Raw genomic sequence first — 21,736 nt, forward strand, 5'->3', positions numbered from 1 at the left:
CCGCCCCGCTGCGCGTGCGCGGCGGGAGTCGCGCGAGGAAGCGAGCGGCTCGCTGCGGCGGCCGTTCGTTGCGGGGTGTCGGTGGTTGGTGGAGCCTTTTCTCCGGTTCCTCGACGGCCGCCGCCATGGTGCTGGAGAGCCTGGCCCGCATCGTCAAGGTCCAGCTGCCCGCCTACCTCAAGCGCCTGCCGCTGCCCGAGAGCGTCGGCGGTTTCATCCGCCTCACAGGTAGGTGGGGGGGGGGGGGGTCTCGCGTCCCTCCGGCGGCCGCGGGTGGCGTGAGGGGCGCGGCGGGGCCGGCTCGGACAGCGGGCTCCTGCCTGGACCCTGGCGGCCACCGGGCCTGCCCCGCGCCGGGCTGCAGCTCCCGCTCCTCGCTCCAGGCATCGCTCGCTTTCCCCCGGCCGCGCTAAACAAGTTCTCTGTTACAGAATGGGGGAACCCCGACTGTTAAAGCGCCGTTAAACTGTTGCAGGAAAATTACCCGACTTTTAAGATGCCGTTATGTAGGGATGGAGTAAAACGTACCAGGCTTCTCGGCCCCAGCTCGTTTGCACTGCACTTAAAATTTCTCTCTGTGCAAGTACCAGCAAGTCAGAGGCCGTGCACATAAAAGAAAATGGGATTTTAGCTGAAGGCCTAAAACACTGCATATTCGTTTGCTTAAAAGGTTAAAGAGAGGGTCTGTACTGTTTAAAAAACCACAACAGATCTGTTTCTGGGCAGCTGCTACATACACAAATGTAGGGATTGTTTTTATTTAGTAATTTCTATGATGATTTTCTGGGTGAGGGAGTGAAAATACCTATTCGTTAATCATAGCCCTATCACAGAGGAAACAAGAAAGAAAACAAAATACTGTCAAATTCTTTAGTGCATTTCAGTGCTTTTCAAACGGGAACTATCTGAGCCTAGGCTCAGCAGTGCCAGTACAGGCAGAACCTCGAGTAGTATCAGATAACAAGGTTAGCTCAGTGATAAGAAGAATGCTCTAACAGAAAATCTGTAACTAGAAAAAGCCTTCAAAGTATAGAACCAACCTTGTATGTTTATCTTGCAGCACTAAGGTATATGTCTTTAATAGCGTTGGAAAATTACTTGATTTTGAGCAGGCACAAATTATTTAAAAATGGATTTCAGTACTTTTCTTCTAGCATGTTTGTGTTGCTTGTAAACTTGAAGTCTCATTATCTTTTCCACAACAAGGAAACCCGTTTTAAATGAACTGTTCTTTCCCCGCAATACTCCCTCATCTGAAAATGCTGTTAAATGTATTTACTGAATAGAGAAATTCAGCTCCTACTAAGTTGGGAAGAAGGGGATACAATAAACTACAGAACAATGCAGCTTCTCACATTCCCAGCATTTGGCCGTTTCCCACTTAAGTCATTGCTCTTTTAACCACAAGTTGTACTTAAAATTTGTTTAGTAATGCTTGAGTTTAATCTCTTCTTGCTTCACTTGTCCAAACATACATTTCTGTAACAGGATTAGTTGCGCAGTCTCTGTATTCACACTGTGTAGTAGTAATTATAGTTTATTCTGAAAATGTCTGGTCAGAACTTTTTTTTAATAGAATAATCAATGGGAGAGAACGGGTTTGCTGTCATGTATTTACCCCATTGACAGGTGCTTCCTTGAATTTGGAGGGGGGGCAAGAAGCAAACGACTGAAACCTTAAGTGGAGACCAAACGTGAAATATCAGTCCCAAAACTGTTAAATAATGGTAAAAGAAGGAACAGAGTCCGAAATTGCTTTGAGACCTGGTAGAATCCAGAATGAGTGTACCTGAAAAAATCCACTGCCTCTAGTTCTTAGTGATTTTTTTGACTGGTCTTGGGCTAAACACTCTAAAATGGGGAAACAGAGTTACGATAAAAAATACATAGCTATAGACACAACATTTTTACACATTTTTTTCATTTCTTTCAACAGTCAGCTAGGCTAGATTAATATCTACTGTGTTGCTTGTATATCTTCTACTTAGGGTAGATGTGAATGAAAATGGAGGAAAAAGCAGCAAAAGTTTACAAGGTGCTTAAAGTTACAGCATAGGGTTAAATGTAGTGTGGTGGGGCTTTTCAGAAAGAAATCATAGAATACATCCTAGGCACCTGAATTAAAAAATTACCCTCTCCTAGTGCTTAGAAGTTATTGAAAGTCATTGAAACCTCACTGAAGAGTTTTGTACTTATCTGTGCTCAGAGCTGCTGTCAGTCTAAAGTTTCATCTGAGAAAACTGAATTGCTTCAGCAAGTGCTGCCTCTTCTGTATGGTTGTTGTGGTCTTCACTTGTCCTGTCCTAAAATCATAAGCCTCTAAGAACCGGGGATTCCCAATTCTGGAAGTTATTTTGCAGCGATAACTTACAGGATCATATCTATTGAATTACTGTTGGTGAAAGACAACTAGACAATAGAGAAGATAAGAATAATATATTCTGTTTGTGCTTACTACTACTACTACAAATTATAGAGGAGCATATTCTTTGGCAAATGACATATTAAACATGTCAAGCATATTTCTTTTTTGGAAAGTGAGAAATAATATTCATCTTAAAACTCGTTAAGTGCATTAGTATTTGTCCTTTGGTGGCTTCTGCTGAACTTAGTCAGGGACCAGCACTATTAAACACTAGCTATCATAGACCTTATTCACAAAGGCAGGTCAGAACCCAAATCTGGAACAGTGCAGTCCTTTGCTTGTTAGCTCTTTTATTGCATCTGTAAACCTTCATTAGCTTCCAGGCAGATGCAACTTCAGTTCCTGTTTTGCATCAGTTTTAGAAACAACAGGCCAAAATCATAGGGGGGATCCTTTTGTATAGTGTGCTGATTAAAAATCTTGAGACGCCTCTTGTCTGTTGTGACCTCACCAAATCACAATGGAAAACTGCTTTCTTGGAGAGAGGAAGACTGTTAACATCTAGTGCAAAACTCCCGAAGATAAAAGCAATGAGGGAGGAAGGAAAGAATGTTTAAGCTTGGGTTTGAAAGTGGGTATCTAAATTGTGCTGCTGCTGCTCAGAAGCCTTTTTCAGTTTCTTGTTATAGCTGCTTTACGCTTCCCTTCTCAAGGTCACTGAAATGAAGTGTTGTCTCATGCTTGCATTGCTTTTTATCCTGGTACATGTCATTAAAATGGCGTAGACGTTCACCTCAAAATAGCATGTGGTCAGAATGTCAAGGTTTCTGTAAGAATCTAGGTGCTAGGCTTCTTTCCATAAACATGACACAGTCCTGTGATGCTTGGCCTACATGTTAAGAGGGGCTTTAATGTAACAAGCTGCCAGGCAGGAACAGTTTTGTGGATCATCTTTTACTGTACCAAGGGAAAGAAGGGTGATACCATGATAATAGTCTTCAGAACTCTTCTGAACCATAAATTTGGCATTTGCAGAGTGGCTTGCTAACCTACCTGTAGCTTTGGCTTTTTATTTATTTGGTATGCTGTGTCACTAAAAGGATGGTCACCTCCACCTTCATAAGCTAATACACACTGAAGTGGTGTGTGGAGTCTTTTGTGTTTAGTTTGTGTGGCAATGAGAACACCCTTAAGAGACCCAAGCGAACAACAGAAAACAGTTAGGATAGAACTCTTATTAGTGATGAAGAGAATGTAATTAAGTAATTTGAATTTGCGTGAAGAACTTAATCAGTTTAGAGAATATACAGTCACAGTTCCAATCTTCATTTTGACTGGTAGCTAATAATTGTTAAAATTTTGGCTTGCAGTTAGTTGAGCTGTACTGCAAGAAGCTGCTTTTTGGTCTGCATAGGGTCATTTCCACAAAAGTTAGCTGAGACGTAAATCAAAGTGAAAGATACCAAATGAATAATTGGTGAAAGACAAGCAGGGACCACTTGCTTTGATTTGACTCTCAGTAGCTGGCCAGTCCCTTTCTGTTCACAGTGTATGTGTTTCTTATTTTTTTGGACTTGTTACTGTTGGACTAAAAGTTAAGACAGCCTATCCTTGAAAAAGTAAATGTGGCCTATGGTCCATGGCCTCAGCTTCTTGGAACTCTCTTGGCATTCCTGTTTCAGTGATGTTCCTGATACTTTCCAGGACTTCTCTGTGGGATTGGTCTCTGTCTAACACAAGCCAAGTTTGAAGACTAACCTCTTCGACACTCTGCTCGCCATTTCTGGCTCCAAAGATTGCCTCTTCTTATGCAGCAGAACTGATAAAGAATCTCCAGAGTCAATGTAATTGCTGAATTCTGAGTTATCAGCTGTGAAAATACAGTCTTGTGACTTGCCTTACATCTGCTTCAGAAAGGTATGAATGGCTTCAGAAACACTGAGCAGCTTACAGTTGTAGGAATATATCATTGCATTAATTTGGGTAAAGCTTTTCTCCTACCCTTACCCACCCAGTCCAAAGATCTGTGACTTTTTTACTTTGTGACAGGATCGTGCCTCTCATGCCCTAAAAACATGTTCATGTTGTTTTTTTTTCAATCTAAAAGTATGAGCTTCTGTCAGTCTTTTGGCAATAACAAGTCAGTTTATGGTTAGTGTACACATTGGTGTAATTGGGGACTTTCCAGAGACTCCCATATTAGAAATATGTAAAGAAATAATTGGCTAGCGAGGACAAAACTCCTTATCAGTTAGCATGATACAAATATTAAATAATAACCGTGATAATAATATCCTTGTACTTCCTATTCCTGTTTGTTTGTAATTTCCTTTCCCAGAGGTTACATCTATCATGTTCCTGTTTCATTTGGATGAAACCAACTGGTTACGAGTCTCCTGTAGACATACTGGTCTGGTTTTGATGTCATATCAGTGAATTTCAAGCTCTACTGAGATGCCACCTACTGTTTAGTTGCAGGTCTCTTAACAATGTTTAATTCTGATGTGAGACATTTCCTTTCGGTGTGTCAATCTTAGCCCAGCTGTATTCATTTGACAGGTGCCCAGGTTATGGTGCACCTGTTGGAATGTCTGTTCTGTCCTGGAGTAGCTTTGTGGAGATCAACCTCTTTGCCAGGTCAGGTTAGATACTCAATTTGGAAAATTTTAAGTGACCATATATTTTTCCTTTATTCTAAAGTACATTCCAAGTCAGTTCTTCACATAAGGTCAGAAAGTGCATTTGGATTCCTATTGATGGGGTGTTCTGTAGCAGTAATGATAGACTGGAAAGATAAGCAGGCACTGCTGTCTGAGAAACTGAGTACTCTGTGTAACTGAAAACTTTTAAGTGTCTTGGTGTTAATTGTGGATTGTTTAGGGCTTACAGCTTGTTGGGGGAACTGAGAAAAGAGCAACAGAGATTAGTTTATTGCAATGACTGTTAGCAAATTTTGTTAATTGTTGTGTGTAGAAACTGTTGCAAATGCAGGTGTGGAAAGACTGCTGAAAGTTCTTGCAGTGCCTTTAGCACTTACACAGTTGTGGTGCATTTCCAGATAAATGCAGTAAGTGTGGCTTTCACATCAAAGGTTACAGAAAGCTCAAAGAACATAAAACTAGTCCTACAAAGTATTTTCATTACAAGGTGTATTTCCAGAAAATGCAAATTCTTAAGAAAAAGCCACTGCTCTAACTGGAAAAGCATTAGCGTGAACATGTGCTCTATTGTTACAGATAAAATCAAGCTATACAGAATAATGGAATTTCTGAGAGGTGCAGCCTACCTAGCACCCTTAGCCTGCTCTATTGCATTTCCTTTCTCGTACATCTTAATCTCAAAAAGCAATCTGTAGAACAAAATTTTGCTATGTTCTGATCCTAAATCATTTAAAAGAGGAACTTGATTACAGTGCCTTGTCTTACAAAGTGCTTATGCAGCTATTTGTGTTCCAGTTCATTACACTTCTTTCTCATTTTAAAATATTTTTAAACTCTCTTCCATTTCTATAAGAGTGTTTAGATTAAATGTATTCTCCATAAATTTACAAAAATGCTCTCTCCTTTATTGTACCATGGTACTTAAATTACAGTGGAGTATTGTCACAACATGTTTTGCTGGCAGTGGATCCACCTTCAGTATATATAGATCTTATGCCAGGTACTGATGAATTTCTTTAAAAGTCCAGTAAGTCTTTCTCTCATCAGAATGTCTAGAAGATTTATAATGATGTAGCGAGGTAGCTAAGTCTGCAGAGGATAGTTGAATCTCTTACCTATACTTAAAACAAGCTCCTCGGTTTGGTAAAAAGCAGTTTTCTGTGGCTTGACTTACCTGATCTCAGGACTCTTTCTTTCTCTGTGTATCGCAGAAACTTAGGCAGATCTTTGGCCAAACAGAGCTCTGAAAAACAAAATAAAAAAGATTGGTGAAGGGTTTGATAGCAATTACCTAATAATATGCACCATTTCTACAAAAAGTTTCTAAAAAAACTAGGAACAGATAAAATGAGGAAAACTTCGAGCAGCTCAAAATCTGAAACAAACAATTAAAAATTTAATTATAAAATATACTGAATTGGTATTCATCTACAGAATTGTAAGATGCTGGCATTGAATATACTTCCTGCATGTCATCTTGCCCAGTTTGCTGGTACACGGTGTCGATTTACCTCGGGTGAGCAGAACCCCTGTAATTTTAGGGTTCCTCTTTCAGTATGTCATTTATGTGTTTTGGATTTATTCTATTCCATTGAGCCATCCTTCAGAATGTTAAAACTAAACTTCATATTAAATTCTCGGAGTCAAATTTTTACCTTGGCTACAGTAAAACCCAGGTTTTAATCTGGGTCTTCTTTCATCTGAAGACTTATCCAGAGGCTTGTTGGCCCTCACTCAGAGCCTTGCTGACTGGGCAGTGCCATTCCCTACCCTAAGCCTAAGCCATTTGAAAGTAGCTGATGCTGTATCATACTGAAGTGGTGTCAAAAGCCAATCTAAATTCCACCTGTCTTTAGTTGCAGAATGGCTGCGGTTATTGCCTTTCCTGGGCGTGCTGGCCTTGCTCGGTTACCTCGCTGTTCGTCCGTTCCTCCCCAAGAAGAAACAGCAAAAGGATAGCTTGATTAACCTCAAGATCCAGAAGGAAAATCCAAAAGTTGTGAATGAAATAAACATCGAAGATCTGTGCCTCACTAAAGCTTACTGCAGATGTTGGCGTTCTAAGACGGTGAGACACTTTGTGCTGCTGTAGGATTAGAGATTGAAACTTGCATATTTTTATCAGTGCTTTGGTGCTGAATTGCTACATGTTGACCTGTTGCTTTTCTCTGGAGTTGGGGCATGTTCCTGGTTTTTGAGAATGGCATGGTTCTTATTTTTCTCCACTGTAAACCTATCTACATGCAGAAAGAAACTGTAGAAACTTGTAGGAAACACAGAATGGTTTTTCTAGAAACACTTGCAGACTGACCACCTGTGAGTAGATTAAAATCAAGCAAACCTTGTTCAGTATTTGGAAATATATTAAAACTAGTTAGAAGATAACTGTTTTGCAAAAACAATGCTTAGAAGGTTGTTCATATTAGAAAGAAAGTAAGGCTGGACCTGTGTTGGGGAGGGAGAGCATATCCCCATCTAGCCCAGAGCAGCCAGTAGATGACTGGTTTGAATAGTCCATATCACCCAAATCAACTAGATGTAAAAGTATTTTTCACCTCATTTAAGTTTCTTTCTTTTGAATGTCCTCACTGCACTCTTTTTTTTGTCTTCTCTGGACTGACCATTTTCCTGTTTTAAGAAAAAAATCTACCCTGGACCTAAGAAACCCTCTCAACTACTCTCACTTCAGACTAATCACTTCAGCAAAGTATTTCGGCTTTCCTTAAAACAGTACTTTCTGGTTGAAAATGACTAAATGTATTAAGAGCACTTTTACTAGTTCTGCAATAAACCTTAAACTATTTGTGGCTGCAATGGCTGCTTTGCTTGCTGTTCATTCATAGAAAAGGCTTTGTCTCTAGCTTTGTCTAAGAACAACTACTTTAGGTCCCCACAAACTTAGTGACCTGTTAGCAGTGGGTTTTTTTCCTTAGTAACATGTGTCCTGTGTCTGACAGTAAGTTTGATGTTGAAACAGGACATAGTAGAAGGAACTAGCAACTTTATCAAAGTGCCATTGGCATAGGAAGAAGTATAAAAATCACCATGCAATTGCTGTACAGAGTTATACTAATTCCTCATCTATGTTTTCTTCCAGTTCCCTGTCTGTGATGGCTCCCACAACAAGCACAATGAATTAACAGGAGATAATGTAGGTCCACTAATACTCAAGAAGAAAGAAGTATAGGAGATGCTCGATCCACTAGATCATGACTGATAAAAAGTCTTTTTATACCGTTGTAGTTGCAAGGGCCAGCATCTTATGATGTGATTGGTATGATTTAGTCTAATGATTGCTGTAGGTTTCTGTTTGGAATAAACTGCGTTTAGACAGTGCTAAATCTGCCACTATTTTGATACTTTATTCTGAGAAGAATTATGTCTGCTTTGTAAAACTGTAAAGTAGCTATCTCTGTAAATAAGTCATTTATTTCAACAATAAAATGACTTCCTACGATTAAGCCTTTTTTGTATGAACATGTAATTATAAAACTGTCACTATTTCTAAATGAGAGAAGCGTACCTCTGTTGATTTTGTTCTGCTGAGAAGCCATGTTTTATTCTGCTTTTCAACAACAAATTTAAGTGCACTTAAGTGAGGTGAAAAAGATATTAAACGAATCCTTTGTGAATATACCTAAACGTGCCACTGAGGGCAGGCAGCATAGTGATGTTAAGCTAAGTGAAGGTCTGGCCTGTTCAGTGCCTAAGCGGGCAAATTGTTAGTCTCATGCAAAGCCACCCAGCTGAGACAAACCCCACACAGCTGGAAAGTCTCCTACAGCATCCTAGGTGGAGTGCTGCAGTTCCTGACCTAAACCCTTGGGCAGGTCAACCACTAACAACATCCCTTTATTGCAGGCCCCTGTGTTGATCATTCACAAGCTTTTGTAAGGAAACACAAATTTGCTTCTTGGCCAGTTCACTTGCACTGTAGCTGCTACTTTTTGTAGTGGAGACTTTTCACGGGAGGAATTAGTTAAATGACAGAACCAAGAAAGCAGAACTGAGCTGTATTCTTGGCTCCTTATCATTGAAATCATTATTTGAGCAAGTCAGAGCTTTGTTTTGGAATGGCTTAATTTCAGATGCAGGTAAATAATTGCTATTTAACTGATTGCTAGACTTCTAATTAATTTTCCAAGTGCTTTATTCTCCAATGAAAGACTATATCCATAATTTGAAAAACAAAAATTTGATCCATGCTACAGTTTTAGAAAATCGTACCAAGGCAGATTTCAGCTGTTTCTTAACAGCAATTCATGTGACCCATTGTTAGGCAGGTGGGAAGCCCTGGAGCGGTGTGCCATTGCCAAAGCTGATCACCACAGTGCTGAACCAAAGCAAGTCAGAGGGCAGTTCTCACATACTGGCTCTCACAGCAGCAGCACCAAAACTAAGGTAGATCATTCCTCCTGCATTTGTAACAGTTGTAGTGCTAGGTACCTTCACCTCTTGCCTTGCAGCAAAAGATGGGAGATCAGGATGTGATGCTATGTTAAATGCCTGCTTTTACCAAGCATCCAATAGAGCCACAGTACAATCTTTAATGTTTAAATGCTTCATGGTGGTCTTACCTTAATGGGTGGACAAACCATAAACTTTGTGTTACGATACAACATTTATAACAAAGGAAAATACTTAATGTTACTAAGTGTCTTATACTTAATCTTCACTTATAGATGCGGTATATTGAACACCAAGTCCCTTTTCTTGGGTTTGGTGAAGAAATTGCTATGTGAAATGCAAAAGCCTGTCTTTAATTTTTTTTCAGGCCTTAGAATTCACAGGCTATTGTAGCAGGCTGTTGTTATATAAAAGTCTGTATGCACTTCCAGCTTTTATCAGGATACTTCTGCATTCAAATAGTTTGATTTCCTCTGAAGTACATAGGTTGCTTCTCAGACATCAATCCTATTTTCACTTCCCTTGCTCTCCTCGGACAAATGCCGTTAGAGTAAGTAATACAGAAAAACTGATTTTGTTTCTACCACAAAGCTCTTCTAAAAGGAAAACAACAGTGTGAGGTTTAACCACTTGACTCCAGCTCTAGCATGGCTTGATTATGCAATTATTTTTTTCTCCCTGCTTGCTGTTAGATGAGATTGCTGCTAAACTATCTACAAATGTGGCTATGGAACAAACAGGGGTGGGGTTTTGTTTCTTTTTGCTTATGTCTATAGGGGAATGGAACACATTTGTAGTATGGGCCTGCAGTAGCAGCACTCAGTCACAGCTCTTTGTAGAAAGGACTTTTTAATAATTTCCATGAGATAATAATAAAATGAAGATGACAAGCCAGATAAATGACCATTTCCTTGCATTTAAAAATCTGTCAAGATAATACTGTCTCTCATGGGCACAGAATTTTCTATAGAAAATCTCACAGAATTTACCAGTTGGTTCAAATTATCTATCAAAAGTCTACAGGGATAGACAGCTAAGCACTGAAGCCTCTGCAGAGCCCTGTATCTCACCAGCAATTGAGAGAGTTGAACCAGTTACTTGCTAGGATGTGCTTGGTCATGCCTTGCCACAGTTCACACAAAGGGATAAATTTGTCCCGAATGCTAAGAAAAAACAGGACTGAGGCAGTAGACCAGGTCTTCACAGTCTGGATGCAAAATCAGGGGAAGCTGAACTTGGCATGTCGCGACATGCCTTTTTACTCTACAAGAACAGTAATGTTTACCTTTCTTTTGACTATGAATTTTAACAATAGTTACAGTAGACTACAAATAAACTTGTAAAACAAATACATTTAGAGAAAGATGTCTTGACTTGTGGCAACTACTAGACAAAGTGAATGTAATTGAAGTGCAGCTGGCACAAAATCTGATCTCTCACACTCATTTAAAAAGCAAAATATGAAAACTATCATTCATTGTTTTGTGACTGTATTACACCATGAGTGTTTCACAGTTAAATTTAGACTTCAGTCTAAATTCCCTAAAAGGCTGAGTTTGGCTGAAAACAAGAGAAAACAGTGGTTATAATTACACTATCACTGCATCCCCTGGCCTGTGCGACTCCCTGCTTCCAGATGGCCAGTTTCAGTCTTTTCCCATATGCTGCCTGCTGTAACTCTGCCCGCTGCTGGCCACCAGGAACGTGCTGTGCCATCAGACCCTTCTGCTGCAGAGGTTCTCGGGGAACCTTCTGGAACTGTGCTTGGTGCCCTCCCACGCTATGCCTGTGATCGTGTCTGTGTGACAGGGGGACTCCTCTGGTTAGTGTACTGCACATTGTGCTCAAATTTTATTTCCTGCAAATAAGACTGGCATGGCATAAAGATTTTATTGGCTTGAATTTATTCATTATTAATGAATGATTTCATGGCATTTTGTTAAAAGGGAGGTGGTCTTAAATGTCATGACTTCACCGGCCCAAACTGATAAAAACTGAAATTGTATCTCTCAGAGTTAACTGCTATTTAAAATCAGCTGGAATTGTCACGATACTTATTAAAAAACCTGAGTCTCTTAGGTTCTGAGCCCCAATGTAACGTTTCTCTTCATGACAAGATGCAAGTGTTTCGTTCCTCTCTGGAAGGCAAGGAGAGGAGCATTATAAAGCATTAATGCTTTTCTTTTTAGAACTGCAGATCTAGGTAATAGCTTCAACATGATTCTTTCTGAAGATTTAATAAAAGCTGGGAGAATGGGGTCTTGTGAGAAACATCCACATACGGCAGTGAGGAAAGGAAAATTGATTCAGTTTTGTTTAGATTAGTGAACAAGATGACATTTTTCATTGGTACAGCTATTCAAGCACTTGGAATGGTGGGAGTGATCTAATGAATAAATTGAGAGTGCGCTGAGGTTAAGGGAAGATGATAAATCCAATTTATGAGATGCTATTATGGTCAGCAAGTATTGGAGGCTATCATGAACAAGGGGTGGTTGTCAGAGGTTTGCCTGCATACTTAAGGTGGTGTTCAAATTTAAAGGGCTATAATTCTTACACATCACATGTGTGTTATTGAACAGACTCCAAATTTGGCATAGTGATCACTCCCTGCAGGAGGATTCTACTTCTTGTAAAACTATAGCAATATAAAGCTTCTACTCCTGTAAGTTTTACTTAGGTAGAATTATAGACAGTCACTGATGAACTGAACACCATATTCCCTCATCTTATCAATTAGGTTTACAGACATTACAATTTGTTATTACAATACAATAACTTTCCAAATAACAATAATTTCCAAATGCAATATTAACACTACCCCTATTTAAGTAACAGAGTGCCTCTGTTAGCCATACAAAGTAGGTAGAACAGGCACAGAAGTCAATAGCTGACACAATAACCAACAAGCACAGCACCCTAACCACTCATCAGTGCGCTGTGTGAAAGCATCTTCCTTTCTGGTCAGGGGACAAACATGAACTCTACATTCCCCGAGGAAGCAGAGTGAACAGCAGTCTGTATAGTAAGAAAAATGTCTGTACTTGACAACTGTTAGGGGAAAACTGACCAATAATTTCCTGGTATTTTTATCACTGTGCTGGAATTGCAGGCTATGAACCTTAAATATTTCTCAGGAAGCTTTCTTTTTGGCTTGAAGAGGAAGGCATATGCACAGGCACACATACTGAGATGTAATTAATCTGTATACAGAGGCAGATGTGGACACTGCAAATAACACAGTTTTGGATAGTTTTCTTCAAAAGTATTTAGGTACATCTTTGTGTTGCGTATTAAAAATGTAAAAGATAAAATAGAATTAATTCTTACTTACCGATGCCCAGAATAGCTATACACATCAAACAGATTCTATACGGTATCCTATAAAATGAGCTCAGTGAACTGCAGCGTAGAAATCTGCAGGGAGGTGTTGCCCACCTTGATTACAGGCACAGTCTTAACATACTGAAAAATAACAAAACTTCCAGTTTCTGAGGGATGCTGTACTGACTCCATGCCTCAGAATGGAGCTGGGAATGACCTACTTGGAGCTAGGGACTTGTACAAAACATGGCAGAGTAAGAAAGATTTACAGGTATTTGTCAATACTAAACCCTAACTGATACCAAAGCTAAAGGCAGGAACAGGATTTTGATCAACAGAGAGGTTTACTCCTGGCTTTAGGGCAGTCAAGAAGAGAAAGGAAACTCATCAGGGAATGGGAAAATCAAATGTGAACTATATTGCAACTGACTGTGCAAGAGGCATCTATATTAAATAAAATGAAGAAAACTGCATTTGATCTTTTTGTTCCCCCTGGTGAAATGTTTTGGCAAGATGTTTGACTCGAGTGTTGCCAGTCATTACTATGATCCACAGCCGCACACTTGTGTTTTTGGAAAGACCCACAGGATCTGTGGGTACGTGCTGAGGGTGCTAGCTCTGTGTCCTAAACACTGCTTCCTCACAACACCTGCCTTCACGCGGCATTCACCTACCTTTCTGAAGGTAGGTGAGAATGAGGCTTCTTTCACTTTGTATCACCCTCCTCAGCACTTCATTTTCAAGACTTTATTTAAAGTGTATTAGTTTTCTGCATCAGTGAGAGGTAAAAAATGCCCTGGCAAATCTGAGAGGCCTTCACTCTCCACAATGAATCCAGCCAGTCTCCTCTTAGAAAAGTGAGCACTAACTGGCTATATTTTTAGCAAATATCTGATTTTCTTTGCTGTAGTTATTCAAATGCAAATGTGAGAATGACCTGATCGTGGCATTTTCTCAGCCTGATGAGTATTAACTTAGGACAAAGCAACAGGAGATCACTGCTGACCCATGAATCTTGATTTAAGAAGAGGTCTGCTGCTATTGCCAAGCTTCCCAAAAGGAGCTGAGGAAGAAAGGGACAACTCATTGCCACCTTGGCTTTGCCCTGCCAGCAAACCCCACCTGAAAACCGCTCTCCTTTGTGTCCTACAGTGGCCAGCACAAGAACATAGCCACTCCCGGTGGGCAAAGAGCTGGCTTTCCCTTCCTTGACATCATGTTGTGCAAAGGCTGAGGTACACAGGTGCAGAAGAAGCCAACTCAATCCCATATGACCCTCTCCCAGTCCTTAACAGCCTCCCCACAACCCTCATTCCATTTTCAAGCTCTGTCATTTTTTCTACCAGCACCAGCAACACCTGTTTTATCACAGACCATGATGGACCCAACTGTCTCTTGGCATATAAGTGCCACTGCTGTTTCTTGCTGTGACCAGTGTTGACAATCCCTTGAAGGCACAAAGGAGTGCATGAGCTGTGAGGAAGAACATTAATAGGAAAATGCAAGTTTTGGAACCCGAATGAGGAAAGAGAGGGAATCGCCAACCTGTGGCAGGACTCATTCACTGTGTGTCAGCAGTCTCTCATTCAGAAGTCGCATTCTTTCAGCTGTTGAACTTGTCATCTCACAGCCCAGTTTCAGCCATGAAGAAGTTATTCACATTAGTCTCCATTTTCTTCTGTTTATATTCCACCTCAAGACTCCACTCCATGCCTGAACAATTCTGATCCTCTCCCTGGCCTCACACCCACACATTTCAAGTAACTGTTGACTGCAAACTTCTCAGTGACTCACTGCCTGGCCAGCCTATTCACTGTATGTTCAGCTTTTTCATCTCTTAAGGCACCGTCAACACATAAAAATATTTTATAAAACGCCACCAGGGCTGCTTTTAAAATAGCAGATGTAACACACTTGTTTTGGTTTCCTCCAGAAAGATTACAGACATGCTGTGTTTACTCAACAGAAGTGTAAGGGCTGAAGGACCATATTCCTGTAGATGTCTGCCTTACGAAGGTTCACAGGCCTATGCCTCTTCTCCAACCTCAACACCTTCCTCATCCTCCTTGCTATTTGTCTGAGCCTTCTGCAAGAGCCTGGGCCCTGCCAAGCCAATAACCAGGGCTCCAATTGGAGCAGTGATCAAGATAGCTAAGAAAGCTACTGTCAGTACATCCATTCCATACTTTTCCAGTTGCTCATCCTGATGACTTCTCGCTGTATCCAGGGCAAGGGAACCTATTGCAGCCTGCAGGAAAGAAAACATTGCTGAGATGGAGCAAATAACCTTTAGCACTGAAAGAGGAAAAAAGGGACTAATCGTCAGTCAACATTTAACATAAATTTGACATTTTTAGTACATTCAACCCATTTGTTTCTAGGCAGCACATAGAAAAGTAAATGTTGTATTACACCTATGAGAACAATTTTCACTTGGCTACATGTTGAATTTCCTAATCTAATGACTTTATCTGGGTGGTTCCCTCCTGTGAAGAACATTGCTTAGCTGCCATCTTATCCACATTTCTGGAGGGTGTGTGATTAATGAAGCGGACCAGTATACTGCATATTGTAGCTGTTGAAATGCCAGACTTTGAGAATGTGTCCTGACAGCAGTCAACTAGTAGCAGCTTCTGAAAATTTAGTTCAAAAATCTTGCAATAATCCTTGCCTGTTCTGATTATGAACTTTAATTTGCAAGTAATCATGCTATTGAGGCAAAGTCTAAATGATTTAACAATCACTGAAATAAAGGAGCAGGTATGCAGCCAGCCTGAGGCTTCTCTAGCACTACGGCTGTCAGACTACCACTTACCAAATGACCACAAACTGAAAACCCATTCTGAGCCTCTGGTATGACTGTCCCTGCAGACATGTCATGTGTGAGAGGGAAATGCTCCTATCTTTTCTGAGTGTTCTCAGAATCTGTATGTAAAGGCCCACTAATCTGCAATAGCTGAGAAACTGTTAAACTTCCTGTGATATATGTACAATTTGCTCTCATTAGTAAGAGTACAACCCAGGATACAAGCAAAACACCTTCACACAGGAGGCTCTCCATGCACTTTTCAAGCAGATTTATGGTGGTTGAGAATATAAACTGTCCGTATACTACAGTGCTGTTATTGAGCCTGATCCTCTCCTTGTTTACTGCTGTGCTAGTTAAGAGGAGCTTTGCTAAGGACAGTAGATTTAACCTGGAATGAAAGTTATGTTGGACTGTTTACCTGGACAGTGGCTTTGGGAATCCACGCCAATGAGACAAATACCTTCTCCTTGAAATTAAACCCAGCAAAACACACCATCAGGAACGTTGCTATGATTCGCACAACTAGGGCAATGCCTAATGTAGCAACACAGAGCCCTGCAACAAAGACAAACACTTCTCAGTTGTTCTGTGCATAGGTGCCCGAGAAGAATAAGCCTCCTAAAACTGTAGCTTTGCATTAAGGTGGGGGTTTTGGGTCAGCTGTAGTCTGCTTTGCTTTACATTTCTTTATAGAGATTATTTGGAAGCCAATAGTGAAAGTGAGATAATTAGTGAACGATCTTACCAACAGTTTCAGGCCTAAGAGATGTAATGGATACTTCTGCTCCAATTAAACCAAAAAGAAAAGGTTGAAAGATATTCCATGCAACTGCAACCATTTTTTCTACTTCCCTCTGCAGTGGAAACAAAAATAATCTGTAAATTCACAAAAATATGACCAAGTAGGCAGAACATTTCATTAATCGAAGGACAAAGTGGAAATGTATCCTAAAGACTGTCCAGAATTGCTCCTCCTTTGACCTAATACTAAAAGATTCAAAATCAGTTGCACACCTTTCAAAGGTCAGAGTGTGTCTAGCTCTACTAGTAAATAAATCCTTGCTATCTCAAGAAGAGATATAAAAATCACTGATGTTTGAACAGTGACAGAGCAGTTTGCAGGCAAGAGGAGAAAAATAAAGCATAGTTGATTTTCGGTATTTAAGAAGTAATTTGAACAGCTTTGCCATGAAGTTTCTAAGCCTTTGGGAACTGCACATTTAAACATGTTCTTCCATTCGTATCTGAGAAGAGTTAGACCCTCAAAAGATGCAGTCAAGACCTAACTCCACTCACACCGCTTTTAGAGGCCTGCCTCCACACGAGCAGGAGCAAAGTTAGACTGAGCAAGTCTGAAATCCCATACTAGGAAAAGGTGTTACGGACTGTATAAGGGCCAAGCCATCTTTTTGCCTTGTGTTTGCACTTTACACCTAACAATTTTCTTAAAACTGCTGCCAGGATAAACAGGAATCTTCCACTTATGTGAAAGGGTACACATAGCGTATCTAATAGCACTTCTTTCTAATTAAGTGGGTTCAACAATAGCAAATGAACCTTCATGTTGGAGCGTGTGGAAAATACAAGTGCAGGGCTCTGTCACCTCATAATCAATCCAGGGCCTAGACACGGCCTGTCCTTGGTGTTCTCTCTGGGACTGATCCTGCAACATCTCTTGCTCCTCAGTCAGTGGAATGGTAGATGGCTGCAATACAAAAACTTCTGTAACCTTAGAGAGAAGGAGGTGAAAATGTACAGACTTCTAAACGTTCTTTTTTATTTGCCTCATTTCTCTTTGTTATCTCACTCTTTTATTTTTTTGGCAAAAAATATAATCCTCTTTACAGATGTTAGCATTATTTCAGTCTGTTTACTGTCCATTCAACTGTTCTAGCAATAGGTACAATCTTCCTTGTTCTCCGTGGACAGTATTCACCAAGTGGCTTCCACCAGGGACAGCAGGAGGCCATGGCCTTTGAGAAGCTGAGCGGGAAAACCTTGGTAATATCTTGAGTATACAGTATGCAGACATCTCTGACTGTATCTGATAAAAAAGAGCTAAGGCATTGGAAATCAACACCCTTAAGGCCGAAAAGCTTCCTTCACTGATTAAAAGTATTTAAACTAAGCATTTACAGACTCCATGTATTCTTTCAAGGTCCTTCCTTCTGAAATGGTTTAAAAACTTTTCAATAGAGAGCTTTATCAGTTGTAATGTCCTTAAGTAGTTAAGCCCCAAGATGAACTTTTCGTCCTTTGAAATTGGACAACAATGTAATACTTTAAATAGAAACCATGGTTTCTTTTTAGTTGTTTTAACAAACCTTGAGATCTCACTGAAGTCAGGGTCTAGATGGGGATAATAATGTGGATTCTGCTATATCTGATTCCCTTTCCTTTCTCTTCTTTTCCCCTTCTCCTGCTGCATGTCGCAAGACTACAGCTGTGGAGAGAAAAATGCCCTTAAAGTGTAGATGGTATCAAGCAAAAGAGGCAGTGAGATGTGCCAAGGTACAGAAATGCAGCAAGGCAGCAACAGTAAGAGGAAGCAGGCTTAGTAGCTATGAGAAAAGTGACTAAAAAGCAGTCTTTTGTATATGTTTTTTGTATGGCCCTATATCGGCATTGATTGTGGACAACCTGCTCTCTAGTTTATCCAGAATATACTGGCTGAGATTTGGGAAAGGTGAGAGAGAATGGTTAATTACTGTTTTCCATTTCACACCCCACTCCACCCCACCCCCAAACCACAGGGAACAAAACCTCAGGATCTTCAGGCCATGTGCACAACTGTATTTTGGACACCTGTTTGTAAATCTTACCATAAAGTGGCTCTGTAAAGTATTACAGACACTCACGGCGCTGGGACATAAAGCTTTTGATACCTAGTCAAGTGCCTTGACAACTAAATTTTTTTTTTTTTTTTTTTGTAACCCATACACCCCCTAAAGCTTTATAAATGCACCATTACCACTCCTGACAGAAATTCAAACTCCTGTCAGACTGGATATTCAAAGGAGTTTTGGTATGGTATGCTTCTTTATGTAAATATTCACCTTTTCATCAGACCATCCCACACCTGCAACAAAAGCTAAGACTAATGTGCAGAGCCCTCCTGACCCAGGGAAGCCAAAGTGGATGCTGCCAAAAACGGCAAACATGGACAGTCCAAGGACAAAATATGATCTCTTCCATGCCAGAGATGCCTGCAGCCAAGGAAAGAGACAAACAAAAAAGTAAATTTCTTTTAGAAATGGAGGAAAAAGGCTACTTCTGTTAATTTTGAAAATACAAATTTGAAAATAAAAATTGCCATTAGCCATTGTGAAAGAATCGAACCTTTCAAGTGAGACTTGAACTGATCAGTTGTGTTGAGGGGGTTTTTTTGGACATTAATTACTAATTCCTGTTCAGTCGAGTACTAGAACAGTTTATCCAAGCAGAGGTGAAATCCTTGCCACTGGATGTTTCTGAGGACACATCACATGTTTGCCAGGGACAGTTTAGTTTTATTTGATCCAGTCTCACAGCAGACAGTTATATCTCTGTCATTGTTCCCCATTTCTATTTATCTGTTTAGCTCCTGTATCACACTTCTTATGTTATTTAATAATAAGAAAATTTGGTCTCACTAAGGTCAATAGATGCTTTGCAAATTGACTTCAGTAGTCCAGAATATACCTACTTTTTTCCGCAATTTTCTTTCAACTTAATTGCTCCTTGATAGTAAATTAATCTACCACTTTATGTAAGTTTAATTTTGATTGAAAATAACACATTCTAATTAGCACTAATGATATGCCAAATCACTTAAAGGCTACAATCTCTCCGCTTTATTCATTTTTATTATTAGACCTACTGGAAACATCTTATAGAAGTAAATGTGTCACACATCAATCTAATTGATGATTATTTTACTGTCTGAAACGGGTGTCAGACCCTTTCTCCTTTATTTGTAGACATTTCTACCACCTGTAGTGAGAACAGGATGGTTAGCTGTGTTCCAAAGTCTGCATCAGTAAGGACTATGAGATCATACATTGTTATTGTTGCAGTAAACAAGTAATCACCTATAAAGCACATCCTCACTTGATAGGCTTTGTAACCTGGAAGCTGTTAGTGCTTTATACAGCTTTCCCCAAAGACAGCTTCACACGAAGCATGGAAATGAGTAACTTAAGAACATCATACCTTAGCAAAGAATCTCTATTTTATAAATTATTTTTTTTACTGAGTTTTTACCTGATCGTGGCTTGGGAAATATCGAACAAACATTCCCAGAATCCCCCCAGCTGCTATGCCAACAGCAACCTCCAGCACTCCACGGAGCACACTGTACAGAGTAGAACCTATTTGGCAAAAGAAAAACAGGTTCAGTAAGCCATACACAGACACTTCACACATAAACCACACTGTCGACCTATGAGGGTGATTCCAGGACAGTGTCTGCTTTAAATTACTTGGGGGCAAAGGGGTTCAGGAGGGAACCTATGGGCCTGAAAGAACTGGATAGTGCAGCTTTCTCTCTCTGAAAGCTCATGCCAAGAAAGTGTGCCAGAGAAGCCAGAGAGAGAGCCACTGTAAGAACATTGCCAAACCCAGGGAATTTTGAAAGCATTATGTTGGGCATGCAGGAACCAGACTTGGCAGCCAAGGGAGCAGACAGGGAAAAACGTTCTCTGAAAGTTCTCGTGACCCACAACTCAGAGCAGACAACGTTACACCAAGACTTTTGATCATGGGTAATTTCCCTCTCAATATTCAAGTCCATACATGAATTTTATAAGTAGATGTCATTAAGTTACAAGCCAGTCAGTCATAACAGAGCACACATTCTTAAAAATATTACTGTTTGTTCTGGATTTCACCATGTACAGATTAACCAACATACCGGAAGAGAAAGCCATCCCAAGGCAAGTGTTGAAGCCTGTGATAGCCATAATGTCATCAATGCTCCCAGCTGCCATTAGCAAAGTTGGGATGCCTTTCTCCACCCCATATCCCCCAGCTTGTAAAATCAGCATTGAGGGAACCACCACAGCAGGGGAGACTGCACCTAGAACAAAACTGAAAACACACAGGTTCAGCCTCTTAAAAAGCACTGAACTAAAAAACTTTAAAACGTTCTGACCCCAATTCTTTTAAAGTACAAATTAACAGACCTGTACATAAGGTATTTTCCTTACCTTTCCCTGCTAATTACAAGCAGGGATATTTCTATACAGATTTGTAATCAGCTCTTACTTCATGCCCAACTCAATAGGATTAAAAGTACAGTGCTCCACAGACTAGGATTTGAGTCCACACTGCAAGGCAGTTATGCTCCCTGATTTATGCCTTGATTGCCCCATTTAGGAACCTGGCCTAGACATGCTTAGGACTCAGTAGCCCTCTTCCTTCTCATACAAATCAGTGTGTGGTAGAGAAGTTAATCCATCTTGCTCCAGTGTATGGGTCTGGACCATTAGATAGAACTAGATGGAAAAGGTTTCCTCTTCAAGGATTCTACTCCCGAATAGAACGTGCCATATCCTTACCCTTGACTTGTGACAGAAAGACTGTCATATGTGCATCTCTACAAGGAAATTCTGAATTCCAGCATGAAGAGTCTCCAAATTGTGGTATTGTTTTCTGTCCCTAAATGCCCCCTGTGTTGTGGTAAAAGACTCAAGGATTGCACCATCCTTCCTTCTTCAAGTGCTCAGATCACAAACACAGAAGAGCAATGATGCAAGTACTCCTCCACAGCGTGGAAATGTGACCTTTAAGTTAGCCACAGAGCCAGACATGAATGGTAAGCAAACAACCACAGGGGCTAAGCACAGCTTCCTAACTGGCATTGAACTGAGGTCTCCAGTTGGCGTGGAGAACTAACTGCGCTTGGATCATTTAACTGTAGCATGAAAACAGGCACCTTCCTCATACAGGAGAAGAGAGAGTACATTACCCTAATATAAATCCCCACTGCCATGGCAAATGCATGAACAAGTAGGCAAGAACAGCAGCTGTGCATGTTTCTGAGATGCACGGTCCAAAAGAAAGCCGTAAACAGACTGCTTTGAGCTTCTTAAGAGCCTGGAAAATACAAGCACATTCAGACATTAGTATTGGTACCCTTGGCTTTACAGAGAGGAAATACATTTGTGATCTGATATGGTTTGTTAAAAGAAT

General features: G+C 40.4%; 2 protein-coding genes across 7 annotated transcripts in view; one reads left to right on the forward strand and one right to left on the reverse strand.

Annotated features, from left to right (window-relative positions):
* CISD2 (CDGSH iron sulfur domain 2) lies at positions 1-8,486 on the forward strand. Its single transcript, XM_042807568.1, has 3 exons — positions 1-228; positions 6,882-7,093; positions 8,123-8,486. Exons 1-3 carry the CDS (start codon positions 126-128, stop codon positions 8,210-8,212), a joined length of 405 nt encoding a protein of 134 aa, XP_042663502.1. The 5' UTR covers positions 1-125; the 3' UTR covers positions 8,213-8,486.
* Positions 5,909-21,736, reverse strand: part of LOC104365638 (sodium/hydrogen exchanger 9B2) — a 26,728-nt gene continuing 10,900 nt past the window's right edge. For 2 of the 6 annotated variants that reach the window (XM_042807565.1, XM_042807564.1), the window contains 9 exons: positions 21,513-21,640; positions 20,457-20,632; positions 19,808-19,914; positions 18,622-18,771; positions 17,169-17,270; positions 16,311-16,419; positions 15,984-16,120; positions 14,302-15,004; positions 5,909-6,268 (listed from right to left, as the gene is read on the reverse strand). In XM_042807565.1, coding sequence (XP_042663499.1) covers positions 14,783-15,004; positions 15,984-16,120; positions 16,311-16,419; positions 17,169-17,270; positions 18,622-18,771; positions 19,808-19,914; positions 20,457-20,632; positions 21,513-21,640 — 1,131 coding nt within the window. In that variant the 3' untranslated portion in view covers positions 5,909-6,268; positions 14,302-14,782. Of the gene's footprint in view, positions 6,269-9,552; positions 15,005-15,983; positions 16,121-16,310; positions 16,420-17,168; positions 17,271-18,621; positions 18,772-19,807; positions 19,915-20,456; positions 20,633-21,512; positions 21,641-21,736 lie in introns of those variants that run through there. The other 4 variants (XM_042807567.1, XM_042807566.1, XM_032988370.2 and 1 more) reach the window with 4 other exon arrangements.

Source organism: Tyto alba, unplaced genomic scaffold, assembly GCF_018691265.1.
Source record: "Tyto alba isolate M040663 unplaced genomic scaffold, T.alba_DEE_v4.0 Super-Scaffold_6, whole genome shotgun sequence".
NCBI lineage: Eukaryota > Metazoa > Chordata > Aves > Strigiformes > Tytonidae > Tyto > Tyto alba.